Here is a 13,478-nt window from a genome sequence, read left to right on the forward strand (position 1 = left end):
CCTAATATCATTACATGAAGATAACGTAGTTTCAGGTTAGCCCCCAACTTAACCCAGCACATTTTCTCCACTTCGGCTTTATCCAAATCTAAAGCCTACAGGCCAGTGTAACGCCTCATTTATAAGCTAAGACCTACAAAACAAATCTAGGAAAAAAATCTCCCAGCTCTGCATTGTCGTCATTTTTTCGTTGTATTTAAAAAAAAAAAAAAAATTGTCACGTTTTTTTTATTTTTTTTTTCCGTTGTTGTCGTTTTTTGTCACGTTTTTGTGCTTTTCATCACTTTTTGGTCACCTGTTTTGCTGCATTTTTGTTGTTGTCATCCTCATTTACGTCTCGTTTTTGTCGCTATTTTGATACTTTTCCAATAAACGTTTAGATTTGGGTAAAGTCGAACAGGAGAAAATGTGCACGGCTAATGCGACTCGTACCCAAACGTGTGCTGTATGTAAAATAATAATAATAAATGTATTGTATATTCAAAAAAAGAAAAGTCATAACTGAAATCCTCGTGTCACGTGACCGCGTAACAAATCAATCAGTGCTGCGCTGCGGCTAACGGGACCGTGCTAACCGTCAGCCGCGGAGAAAAGCATCGCTAAAAACGACCAGGAGAGGCGTGAAGGCGCTGAGCACGGGCCGGGAATATGAGTTAACGCCCGCGGGGCCGGTGAAGCTCGTCGGTGAGTCCGAACGAGCGCTTTCTTTGCAAAACATCACCCCGGAGTCGGCGCTAAAGCGATGCTAAGCTAACGGCTAAGCTAACCGCTAACAACAAGAAGCGTCAGAGCCATTTTCCCGAAGCCTGCACCTGCCCCCGAGCATCAGTCCGCGCTTTCGGGGCTAATTACGGGGCCAGATTCATAGTTTATCATCCCTATAATCATGAAGTCGTATATTAAACAATTAAAACACGGATTAAGAGTAAAAAACATGTTTGCTAAAGGCGCGGCTGGTTAATTATAACAGGACCGTTATGTTGGCTCTGGTCCGTGGCCTCAGAATAACTGCGTTTCTTCTTATTTCCGTGTGTATTTCAGCAGCCTGTCCTCTCTTCTCAAGGTTTTATCATCATTTAGCCAAAGCTCGACAAAAGGGAAAGTGTTGAATTGGTAATGACGTCAGTTTTTAACACCAGGCCAGTGCTAAGCCTCCAAAGCGCGTTAACTACTGCACCAGAGAACAGGCCCTAATGCGAGGATAGAGGTGGGAAACGGAGCTTTGACTGGCGCAGATTCAAAGTCCTGCTTAATTACTGCTTATTTACTAAATGATTGGCTGCCCAGAGATGTGCCCTGCTGTTTTTGTTCAACATTTATCCCTTTTCCAGGATGAAACTAGCCTTTTTTGTTTTCAATTCTATGTTTCTTGACGTGTCTTTATTGTGTGTTTTGGCTTCTTTGGATTATAATCAGTAGTAAATCAATAAGATTATATTTTTCAATCATTATATTCCTTTTCAAAAATCTAAATTACTGATAAGGGTCTCTATTTTTGACTAAACTTGAACGAAGATTCCTTGTAACGTTGTGTGGTGTTGCAGGTGCTTGAGGCCACTGCAGCACGATGCCTATCCCTCCACCACCACCAGGGGGCCCCCCACCTCCCCCCGCCCTCAGCCAGGTAAGCCTCACCTGCCTCTCGCTCCTCTTCCGCGCTTTAACCTCTTAACTCCCACCTGAACGGAGAACATTTTCTCCAGTTAGGCTTTACCCTGGTCAAAAAGCTTCTCGGGGGGAAAAGCACCAAAACAAACACAAAAATGAGAAAAAAACAAGGATGTAAACGCAATAAACGTGACAAAAATTCAACAAAAATGTGACACAAATTAAACAAAAATGTGACAAAAATTCAACAGAAATGTGACAAAAAATCAACAAAAATTCAACAAAAATTCAACAAAAAAATAACAAAAATGTGACAAAAATTCAACAAAAATGTGACACTAACTCGACAAAAATGTAACAAAAATGTAGCAAAAATTCAACAAAAATGTGACAAAAATTCAACAAATTCAACAAAAATGTGACACAAACTCGACAACAATTCAACAAAAAAATGACAAAAATTCGACAAAAATGTGACAAAAATTCAACAAAAATGTGACAAAAATTCAACAAAAAAATAACAAAAATTCAACAAAAATTCAACAAAAATTCAACAAAAAAATGACTAAAATTCAACAAAAATGTGACAAAAATTTAACAAAAATGTGACAAAAATTCAACAAAAAAATGGCAAAAATTCAACAAAAATGTGACAAAAAATCAACAAAAAAGTGACAAAAATTTAACAAAAATGTGACAAAAATTCAACAAAAAAAAGGCAAAAATTCAACAAAAATGTGACAAAAAATCAACAAAAAAGTGACAAAAATTTGACAAAAATGTGACAAAAATTCAACAAAAAAATGACAAAAATAACAAAAATTTAACAAAAATGTGACAAAAATTCAACAAAAATGTGACACTAACTCGACAAAAATGTAACAAAAATGTAACAAAAATTCAACAAAAATGTGACAAAAATTCAACAAAAAAATGGCAAAAATTCAACAAAAATGTGACAAAAAATCAACAAAAAAATAACAAAAATTTAACAAAAATGTGACAAAAATTCAACAAAAATGTGACACTAACGCGACAAAAATTCAACAAAAATTCAACAAAAATGTGACAAAAATTCAACAAAAAAATGGCAAAAATTCAACAAAAAAATGGCAAAAAATCAACACAAATGTGACATAAATTCAACAGAAATGTGACAAAAATTCAACAGAAATGTGACCAAAATAATAATAATCATAATTTAAAAAAACATAACAAACGTGACACAACACAGCAACAACGAAAAAGATCAGTTTTGTGGGTCTTAGCTTTCAAATGAGCTGCTACACAGGCCTATATAACAACCTAAGAGGACAGAATGCATTTGGTTCAGGCGGGTGGTAAGAGGTTAAGATGTTGGGTGAGTTTAGGCGAGGTGATCCAACATGCCCCCGCCCTCCTCACATTATCGCTGATCCTAAAGTCTGTTTCCTCTCCCGTGTGTCCTCAGTCCAACAGCCGCCCGTCCTCTCTGGGCTCGGACCGCGGCGCCCTCCTGTCCGACATCTGCAGAGGCACCAAGCTGCGCAGGGTGAGCGACGCCAACGACCCGCGGCGCCGCTCGCTGTCGGCGGCCCAGAGCCCGCCCCAGGCCCACAGCCCGTCGGACAGTAAGCCCCCGCCCTCCGAGCACCCGTACTTCCGTTTGTACCAGTATCTCCAGCAGGGGGCGCCACCGCGGACCTGCTCCTCCACAGACAGTAAGACCTCAGGGGGGTTAGGGCGCGGCTCCGCTCTGGACTCCGGTTTCTCTTTAGACGCGTTTTTCTGACGTTTATTCTGACGTTTATTCTGAGATTCATCCAGGAAGTGACTCCATCATGTCTGTGTCGCTCCCTGGTGTTTCCCGCGCTTATTCATTCACAAATACTGACATGTTTGGTGTCCACGTGTAGCAGGAAAGGCTGCGACCGAGATGGCACAATCTCTTTGATCCCGGTACTTCAACAATACTTTTTTATTTTTATCCCAATACTAAATTATTTGTCATACAGAACCATAGAACAGATCAATAATGTAAATTTAATCCTTTTCCTTTAGTTTCATTTCTTTTACATTTCTGTTTTTGAGGTGAAACAACCAAGAAACTTCCTTTAACGACAAAAGAGCGGAAGAAAGTTTCTCATTTTTTTTCCCCACATTTAAAAATGTTTTTTCTCTAAATTTCCCAAAATATCGGAAAAAAATGGTTTCCCTTTTAAATTTTGATGACCTTTTAAAACTAAAAGGGCCAAAAACAACACTGATTGGCAGCGGTCATTTTCTCAGAGCTCCTTTATCAGAAAATAATGTCCGGTAGAACGTTTGAAAATCCCATTCAAATCAACGGAGCTTCTACTTACGTTGTGAAGAGCCGGATAATAAGAGTAAGTAATTCTTTATTAAATCAGTCGTAAATATTTAATTATATAAATCGCAATACAATCGCAATATTGATTTTTGACACAATCGTTCAGCCCTACCCTGAAGACAGGAGGAATAATGTGCAGATAAAGCGACTGACAGATGCTTTTCACTCATAACTAAACTAAACCAGATCCAAAATCCCTCTGAGCAAATCTAATATGTCACAGAATCAAACCTCCCCTGGCTCTGTCCTTTGTCTCACGTTTATGTCCGTAATCTACAGCAGAAGGTTCAAAGTGAAACCTCCACATTTAACTCGTTCACCTGCAGCGTCTCGCCTTTAAATCTCCCACAAGGATCTGCTGTGCGTTTGTGTCGAGGCTCTTGTTCGACCTCAGCGAGCGACACTTCAGGGGTTTGAGGATTGTCAGTTTGAAGTCGGTGTTTCGTGCAGAGACCAGGGCAGTCGTGCAGGTTTTTCTCGTGGTCACGATGATGATGATGATGATCCAGAGCGGAGCCGGCGTGAGGAGACGAGCTGCACAGACGCAGAGGAAACTCCTTTATCTACACAAACACAATGCGCTTCACAGGCTTTAAAAACCCCCAAACTGAGGCAACGATCAGAGACTGGAGCTCCACAGAACACGCTCTGCTCCCGGGAGGGGAATCGAGCTCAGTGAGGAGAATCTGCTCCAAAAAACAAGTACTTAACCCTGACCCAATAACATTTCAGCCCAGAATGACAGGATTATTTAGTTTAGAGAAATGTTATGTGTGTTTGTGAAGTCCGTAGCACCTCCAGTTCTCTGTTGTCCCGGTGACTCTGTGCTTTGGGCGGTTCAGCTGAAACTGACCTGTGAATGCTGATTGTAGAGCAGCTCAGTGGAAATCAATGGTCCGACTATAATGAGATCTGTCAGCCGAGCTATTTTTAGCACCGATCCGATATCGGAGCCGATACCGGAAAGAATACGATATCGGGTATCGGTTACAGTTATCTGATACTGAACCGATACCAGTTTTGGCTCTAAACGTTTTGAAATCACAACTTTTACTGAATAAACCTCAGTGATGGACCTCATCCTGAAGCACCTGGAGAGTCCATTTTAAACTCCACTAATCAAGTAATAAAGCTAAAGTAATAAAGTAGAAGGGTCCACTGCTGGTCAAAAAGCAGGAATCTCTAGTTACAGTAATGTTACAACATGTTTGCCTCCAGGAGCAGAGTGTGAGCTGTCGAGCTCCATGTTTGACCCGGGCCCCACACGGCCCCCTCTGACCTACGGCCCTGTCCCACTTTATCTGTTTATGAATGTGTTTTATCCCTGTCATAATGAGGTTCGCCTTAAACCTGAGCTCTGTGTCCTCTGTCTCCTCACACTCACCATGACCTCTGACCCGTGTGGGCTCGGGCCTGTGCCTCTGAGCCGGGCTCAGGCCTGAGCCTCTGAGCAGTGTGGGCTCAGGCCTCTGACCCGTGTGGGCTCAGGCCTCTGACCCGTGTGGGCTCAGGCCTGAGCCTCTGACCAGTGTGGGCTGTGTGTATGTGATGTTTTAGTCACTGACTGTGTCTCTGTTTCTGTCTCTGCCGCCGGAGCCTCGAACTCACGTAAAACTTAAATTTATTTCTCCATAACGTCCACAAAGTTCATCCACCGCCCGCAGTAACTTCCATCTGACCATCGACCTGTAAACACCTGGACTGGGCGGGGCTTAAATACACTTAAACCACATGTGCAGGGCTGGTACCGTTACCTTTTAACGATACTCGGCCTATGATATCTGCGTCGGCTCTCAGTCGTGCAGGAGTCGACCATCTTCAATGAAGGCTCTTGAGTGTAGGTAAACTGTGTAGTTATAAATACCATTGGGACTTATAACTACAAAGATGTTTAAACCCACAGGTGAGAGTAGCTGTTAAAAGAGGGGAGTTTGCATGTTCTCCCCGTGTCTGCGTAGGTTTCCTCCGGGTTCCCCTACCACTAAAAACATGTACAATAGGCCAGGATGAATGAGAGTGTGTTTGAGAGTGCGCATGGGGGACGACGGAGGGAAATAAACCCAATCCTGTGTGGCTTGTTTACATGCATGAGGCCCATGTGTGTTCATTAACTGCACTGTCCCGACCGAATCAAAACAATTCACTAAAACATCTGTCGTCTTGAACCAGTAAACAAAGCAATGATGTGTGGAAGATTCAAATCAAGACAAGAAATGGGGGAAAAGTGGGAAAGATTTGGGGAAAATTGGAAGAAATTTTGGTAAAAATAAGAAAAAAAGTTAAAAAATCATTTAACGGTGCCCAGCTTTAAAGGAATAGGCCACCGTTTTTACATACTAAAATGTGTTCTTACCTCACTATAGTCGAGTTAATATATCCCCGTCTGGTCTTTGTCCGTGCGCTCACACATACGCAGCCTCTCCCACATGTCATATAGCTCCAAAAAAGCTCACGATAGAAGCTACCAAGCTCTTCCACGTGTTCCCTTTTTAAATAAAGTTACGTGAAGTGTTTTCATGCGAAGTATATTTACACAGAAATGTAACATGTCGATTTTATAAGCAAATAAAAAGGGGGACTATATTGTGAGGCGTAATGATACGAGGAGCAAAACGTCCGCGCAGTAACTCCTAAAGGTTATTGACGGAAGTGAGCGGGGAAGTCTTTAGGAGTTACTACGCGGACTTTTTCCTCCTCATATCATTACGCCTCACAATATAGTCCCCCTTTTTATTTGCTTATAAAATCGACACGTTACATTTCTGTGTAAATATACTTCGCATGAAAACACTTCACGTAACTTTATTTAAATAGGGAACACGTGGAAGAGCTTGGTAGCTTCTATCGTGAGCTTTTTCGGAGCTATGTGACATGTGGGAGAGGCTGCGTATGTGCTCCGTTTGCCTGGCAGAGCGCACGGACAAAGACCAGACGGGGATATATTAACTCGGCTAAAGTGAGATAAGAACATATCTTAGTATGTAAAAACGGTGGCCTATTCCTTTAATAATGTGCACATTTCAGATCAAGTCTTCCCATGATGCTTTGCCCCGTCCAGGTCTTTCTACATCCGTGATCTGCACTAACGACGGACGAGGAAGTCACGGCGAAAACACAAACCGGAATTTAGACAAAACCTTTTTAACTAAAACCATCTCAGCGTTTCAGTCACTGCACAAAGATGTTCAACAGTTTCCTGAATATAATGTATCTGTTATCGTTTAAACCCTTACATTACAATCTGTCAATATTTGGGTCAATGACATATGGCATATTTTTGTAAGTGTTATATTTCTTTTTAAAATAATTTGATCTTTTCATCATCTGTATCACTTTATTCTACAAAACCTAAGGAGTTTAAACACATTTTCATGACATTTCAATAACAAAATAGATATTTTGTTATGTTCTCACACCTCAAACCCCTAAAATGTCGGTTGGCGCAACCGTCCGAGCAAATGATTAGACTAATAAAGCTTCTGAAAATTGTATTTTCAGGGTAACCAATTAACAATAAAACATCATGGCATAATTGTATATTACATATCTTTCAAATAAGCCTCATTTGGGAATATTAATAGTTTTAAAGTTTTTGAGAAAATCAAAAACTTGTCCGACAATTTGTAATCTTAAAATATCAGGGCGGCACAACCGTAAGAACAGGGATGTTATTTTGAAATAAAGAAACAATAAACAGGAAATGACATCATCCAGGGGAACAAGTGTCTTTATGTCTGAGGGAAAAAGTTTGAAAATGTATTTCAAGAATTGAGAAAAAATAGCTTTTTTCTGACTCAGAAGTAAACACACATTTGGTGTCAGGTGGTACAACCGATGTAAATATCTGAAGAAAAAACCTAACCCCAATGCTAACAAATGCTAAAGCTAATGTTACAGTCCACATGAAATCCAATTTAATTTGAAATTAGTTGCTAATATCAAGTGGTGCAACTGCAAAAAAATTTAAAATTACAATCTAAAAATGATAGGGATGCACTGATCCAATACTGGTATAAGTATCAGAGTCAATACAAGAAAACAAAGATCAGATATCGGTTTAAAATATCCGATAATAAACCAATACGTGTTTTGGGCTGACACCGAACACTCCACCCCTGGTCCTCTGGGTTTATTGCTACAAATAACAGGATAAAGATATACTTGGCAAAGATTTTACTTTGTACACATTTTTGGAACCTTTTTAAATTTCAGAAAAATCTCAGACACTTTTTTATACAGAGAAACTACATAATACTTAAAAAAAATAAATTTAAATACTTTTAAATGTTATTTAACAAACAACTTGTTTAAACACACAACTATCGACCCAAAAATAACTATGCCATCAGTTTTGAAAAAACCTCTTGAAAATATGTTTTTAGACCCTTATACGTCATTGACCCATTTACATTTCGTCGACACAAATATTTTTTTGGCCCTTGAAGCTTTTAGATTTGGGTAAAGCTGAACTGGAGGAAACATGCTCTTTAGTCGCTCCTTCAGACTCGACTCAGCGACATGTGGAGGTTTTTTCACAGGGATCTGATTCCTGACAGACATGAAGGACTTTGTAAAGGTTTCCCTGTTCCTGACTTGGTCTCGGATGAATCAGTGAAACGTAACGAGGAGATGGTTTTAATTTAAACGTTGTGGATCATTTGGATAAAAACACAAACAAAAAGAGGCGGGACTTCCTCTGCAGCAGTCAGTGATGTCACTCTGAGGAGGCGGGCTCTTCTCACTCCAATGTCCAATCCCTGTGCCCCTCAGAGCCTAAAGCGGGCGGAGCCAACGGCAGCGCGGCGTCCAGCCCCTCGGGGTCGGCTCCACCAATCACAGGCCTGTTACCGGGCGGAGTCCCCAAACTGCGGACGGCGTCAGGTGAGATTCAGGAGGAGACGTTCAAGTCAAAGGAACTTCTTGTTTGTAACTAGTGCGGCCCAAATGAACCATGTGAAGAAGAGTTACCTCCGATAGATCTCAGGGCTGGGGAAATACATTTAAAAATCGAGTTTGTGGGTCAAATCGATTCATTTTTTCAAAACAAATTGATTTTTTTACTTTTTTTTTTCTCTCTCTGCTCAGACACACAGAAGAACAGAACTACCTACGGATTTTGTTGTTTTAGTGCTCAATCCAAATACAGAATAAATCATCTGGATGTTTAACCTCTTAACTCCCGCCTGAACCGAGAGGATCTTTTTCCTCACGTCATCAGATTTTTTTCCCATCATTTTTTTGTTGGTTATTCAACTCATTTTTGTAACTTTTTTGTCATTTTTTAACACATTTTTGTCATTTTTTCGTCATTTTTTGTCAAGTTTTTATCACATTTTTGTAATTTTTTTTTATCACATTTTGTCTTTTTTTTGTTTGTCATTTTTTGTCATTTTCTGTCAATTTTTTTTATATTTTTTTGTCAAATATTTATCCCATTGTTGTCATTTTTTGTCACATTTTTTTTTTCATTTTTTCGTAACTTTTTTATCAAATTTTTGTCTTTTTTTTTGCCACTTTTTCATCAATGTTTTCTCACTTTTTTGTCACATTTCCATCATGGTTTTCGTCTCAGTTTTGTTGCTTTTTCGCAGCTTTTTTCCAGAAGCTTTTGGATTGGGGTAAAGACAAACTGGAGAAAATGTGCTCGGTTCAGGTGGGAGTTAAGGGGTTAACAATCTTTTTTGCACAGTGACACAGTAGAGAAAGAGTTTGCCTTTGCAATGGTGTTAATGTTGAGGCATTTAAATTAAATACTAGGGCTGGGATTGGCTCAGATTTGGATCACAATACTTAACACTTCAATAAATGTCAAATTTACAAATCGTAAATCAAGTTTTTATTAAAGAGGGGGTGTTATGCTTTTGTCAGTCCCATAGCACCAGTCTATATCTCACTACAATGATGACAAACCTTCTGTTGGTCTGTAAATGCAGTAAATTAGAATAACTGCCTTGTATAAAATGTCTCTCTCAAAATGGCTGTAGTGAATGTCTTGAAATAGGCCTCTGTCTCTTTAAGAACCTCTGAGCCTTTAGACACGCCCCCTCCACACGCTGTCTGTGGCATCAGTGGGGAGGGGGTTCTGCTGAGGAGCAGTGGTTGGTTACTCGGCTGGTGACGAAAGCTCGGAGGCGTGTCCAGGAGGTGGGGGCGTTCCTAGGAGGACTCAGGCAAACCTATCCCTAAAATGGCCGCCATCAGAGTTTTTACAGATTACTCAGAAATACGTGAATGTGCCAAGGCAACACTTCAGCCATGTTTTTAATGAGGGAGTGACAGAATAACATGATGGAAAGCTTGAACAAGTCCATTTTGCAGAATACCCCCCCCTTTAAATGAATATTTACAAATGTTATGAATGAAATAAACAGATTAGTTTGAAGTATTTAAACGTGACTTTTCTTCTTCTCTCGTTGCAGACGCTTCGTGCGGCCGCTCTCCGTCGACGCGTGCCGCAGCGCCCCGCCCCCCGAGCCAGCGCCATGACGATGGCGACGGCCCCGCCCCCTCTCAGAGTCGCCGCGGTAACGCCCCGTCTCCTCCGGTCAACGCCTACAACCGAGAGAAGCCCCTCCCCCCGACGCCGCCGCCCGCCTCCAAAACCCGCCCCCCCACCTCCGGAGGAAACCCCGCCCCCAACTCTCTGGCCCCGCCCCCGGACTTACCGCAGAGACAGAACTCTCTGAACAAACGGCCCGCCCCCTCGCCCACAGGACACACCCCCACACGAGGCCCCGCCCCTCCGCCGCCCAGCCCGGCCCACAACAGGCCGAGCCCCGCCCACCAGGCCACACGGCCCCCGCCCCCCACCAGGGAGCTCCGCCCCCCAGGTGAGTCCACAATAATGAAGATGAGAAATCCTAAAGTCTAAAGTGATTTGTTTAAATTGTGTTAATTGTCGTCTTGTCTTTGCAGCCCCCCAGGCCCCGCCCCCGGTCCAGGCCCCGCCCCCGGTCCAGTCGTCGCCCCGCCCCGGCTGCAGAGAGGCCCCGCCCCCTCCCCCCGGACGGACTCACGGTAGCCCCGCCCCCTCTGACCCGCCCTCCAGAGGGAAGCCCCCGCCTCCCCCTCGCACACCCGCCGTGGCCCCTCCCCCTCCTCCACCCGCCCCCCCGCACCGCAACGGGCCGTGCTCCTCCCCCCGCGGCCGCTCGGGTGAGTCTTTACCCCGAAACTGTCCCCCCCCCCCACCCCCCCCTCCCTTTTCCTCACGTTTATGCTGCGTCCACACCAAACGCGTTTTGGGCGTCAAAAATGCGCCTCAAGCCCATAGTTGGACGCTTGTGTTACTAAAGTCAGACGCTCTGGCCGCCTCAGCTCAGAGTCTGTTCGTCCATCTTGGAAGCAGCTGTTGCCTGAAATACTCCTGCTACATCTCATTGTTGGTTAAAAGTCTGTAATAAACCACAGATGTGTGAAGGCTCAGTGTGTGATCGTCATAAAGCTGCTCGTTACGGATTCATTGACGTTATTAGTGCTTAATGCTTGTTGTCATGGGAGAAAACTGGAGCTCAATGCGAGCTAACTGAGCTAACTGAGCTAACTGAGCTAACTGTGCTAACTGTGCTAACTGAGCTAACTGAGCTAACTGTGCTAACTGAGCTAACTGTGCTAACTGTGCTAACTGAGCTAACTGTGCTAACTGAGCTAACAGCTGTGGTTTTCCCCCGGAGCTCATTGTAGATGATGTGAGTGATAAACTACAACATCAGCCCAGCTCAGTGTGTGATCATTGTTCTTTATTGACTTTATTTGTGCATATTTCTCATTTTCACGTGAGGACCGGAGGTTTAGCTTAGCATTAGCTTTCTCCGGTGCTAATGCTACAACAGGCTCCTCGAGGCCAAAACTCCGTGACTTGTGACTTGTTTACATCTGTGGGGCCGGCGTAGGATCTGCCCGGGTGGCTCAGCTACAACGTCACTGTGGGGAGGAAGCTCCTGATTGGTCGACGCTCGCGAATTTCGCCAAAAAGTTCAACATTTCCCAACTCGAGCGTCGGCCGCGCTCGACGCCCTGAAGGCGACAGAAGCTTTACCAAGCGCGAAAAACCTCAAAACGCGCCGCACAGGAGGCGCGTGAGGCGCAGCGGGACATCCTGACGCCCCCCGGAGGCGCGTCCTCCATGTATTTTAAATGTAAACCTGACGCTTTGGAGGCGCCGGCCGCGTTTGGTGTGGACGTAGCATTATAGTTTCAAACGAGATCCGCTCCGTCTGATCTTTTCCTTTTGCTTCGTTTCAGACGATTTCGAGGCAAAATACTCGTTCCACCCACTCGACGACTTCCCCCCCCCAGAAGAATACAGACACTTCGCCAAGATCTACCCGAGCAAAGCCAACAGAGGTAAATACAGACAACAAAAATTCAACCAAAATGTCACAAAAAATCAACAAAAAAGTGGCAAAAATTCAACAAAAAAGTGACAAAAATTCAACAAAAAAGTGAAAAAAATTCAACAAAAATTCAACAAAAAAGTGACAAAAATTCAACAAAAAAGTGACAAAAATTCAACCAAAAAGTGACAAAAATTCAACCAAAATGTGACAAAAATTCAACCAAAATGTGACAAAAATTCAACCAAAATGTGACAAAAATTCAACAAAAAAGTGACAAAAATTCAACAAAAAAGAGACAAAAATTCAACAAAAAAGTGACAAAAATTCAACAAAAAATGACAAAAATTCAACAAAAAATGACAAAAATTCAACAAAAAAGGGACAAAAATTCAACAAAAAAGTGACAAAAATTCAACAAAAAATGACAAAGATTCAACCAAAAAGTGACAAAAATTCAACAAAAAAAAATGACAAAAATTCAACAAAAATGTGACAAAAATTCAACAAAAATGTGACAAAAACTCAACCAAACTGAGATCTACCCGAGCAAAGCCAACAGAGGTAAATACAGACACTTCTCTCTCCAGCTGAAGTTCCACATTAACGTCTCTGCGTTCCCTCTTTGCAGTTGCAGTGATGCGAGGAGCGCCGCCGCTGCCCCCTGTGGCCAGATGAAGACATGGCTCCGTAGTTTTGCACCGGCACTTTTTTTTTGTTAATGTTTTGTCGTTTAAAGTTACTGACGGAAACTACTGCGATACTTTTAGTTTGTTCCGTAGCCGTTTCCAGTGGATTTTTTGAAAAGTGCCAACGCGAGGAGCCGCTCTGCCCCGGGACCGGCTCCTGGGACCACACTACCCATGATTCATAGCTTACTTAGCGTTACAGCCGCTCGAGGAAGGGGGAGTTTTACTGTGATACTAACTCCTAATGCACTGATGTTTAAAGTCCAGCCCAGACCGCAGGGACGCAGCACGGCCAGCAGAGGGAGACACTTTAAACTGCTTTACTTTATTAAATCCAAATGGTGGATGAGGGTTTAGTTTGTGCAGATAGAGTCAACACCAATGTCAGTATCGGTTTGTTAAAAATAATCCAAAAGACATGGCTTAGTGCAGCTTAAAAATGCAGTTTATGTTCCCTACTTGAGTAAAACAACAGTAACTTGTTCCTCTGAGTGA

General features: G+C 42.6%; 1 protein-coding gene across 3 annotated transcripts; it reads left to right on the forward strand.

The window, feature by feature from the left end:
- Nucleotides 1-519: 519 nt before the first annotated feature.
- LOC306968642 (WAS/WASL-interacting protein family member 2-like) lies at nucleotides 520-13,286 on the forward strand. Of its 3 annotated transcripts, XM_079564080.1 has the most exons (9): nucleotides 520-684; nucleotides 1,545-1,624; nucleotides 3,059-3,308; nucleotides 5,549-5,566; nucleotides 8,729-8,839; nucleotides 10,378-10,788; nucleotides 10,874-11,113; nucleotides 12,203-12,304; nucleotides 12,926-13,286. In XM_079564080.1, the coding sequence occupies exons 2-9, from the start codon at nucleotides 1,568-1,570 to the stop codon at nucleotides 12,970-12,972; spliced, it is 1,236 nt and encodes a 411-aa protein (XP_079420206.1). In that variant the 5' UTR covers nucleotides 520-684; nucleotides 1,545-1,567; the 3' UTR covers nucleotides 12,973-13,286. The 3 variants fall into 3 exon arrangements, with proteins under 3 accessions (XP_079420206.1, XP_079420207.1, XP_079420208.1); XM_079564081.1 differs by lacking the exon at nucleotides 5,549-5,566; XM_079564082.1 differs by lacking the exon at nucleotides 5,549-5,566 and having other exon boundaries at nucleotides 3,059-3,218.
- The last annotated feature ends 192 nt before the right edge of the window (nucleotides 13,287-13,478 follow it).

This window comes from Gobius niger (genome assembly GCF_951799975.1).
Source record: "Gobius niger genome assembly, chromosome: 10".
Taxonomy (NCBI): Eukaryota; Metazoa; Chordata; class Actinopteri; order Gobiiformes; family Gobiidae; genus Gobius; species Gobius niger.

Coding starts and splice junctions, on each gene's coding strand:
- LOC306968642 (XM_079564080.1), top strand. CDS start 1,568: ATGCCTATCCCTCCACCACCACCAGGGGGCCCCCCACCTCCCCCCGCC. Junction 1,625..3,058: donor CTCCCCCCGCCCTCAGCCAG/GTAAGCCTCACC, acceptor GTGTGTCCTCAG/TCCAACAGCCGCCCGTCCTC. Junction 8,840..10,377: donor CAAACTGCGGACGGCGTCAG/GTGAGATTCAGG, acceptor CTCTCGTTGCAG/ACGCTTCGTGCGGCCGCTCT.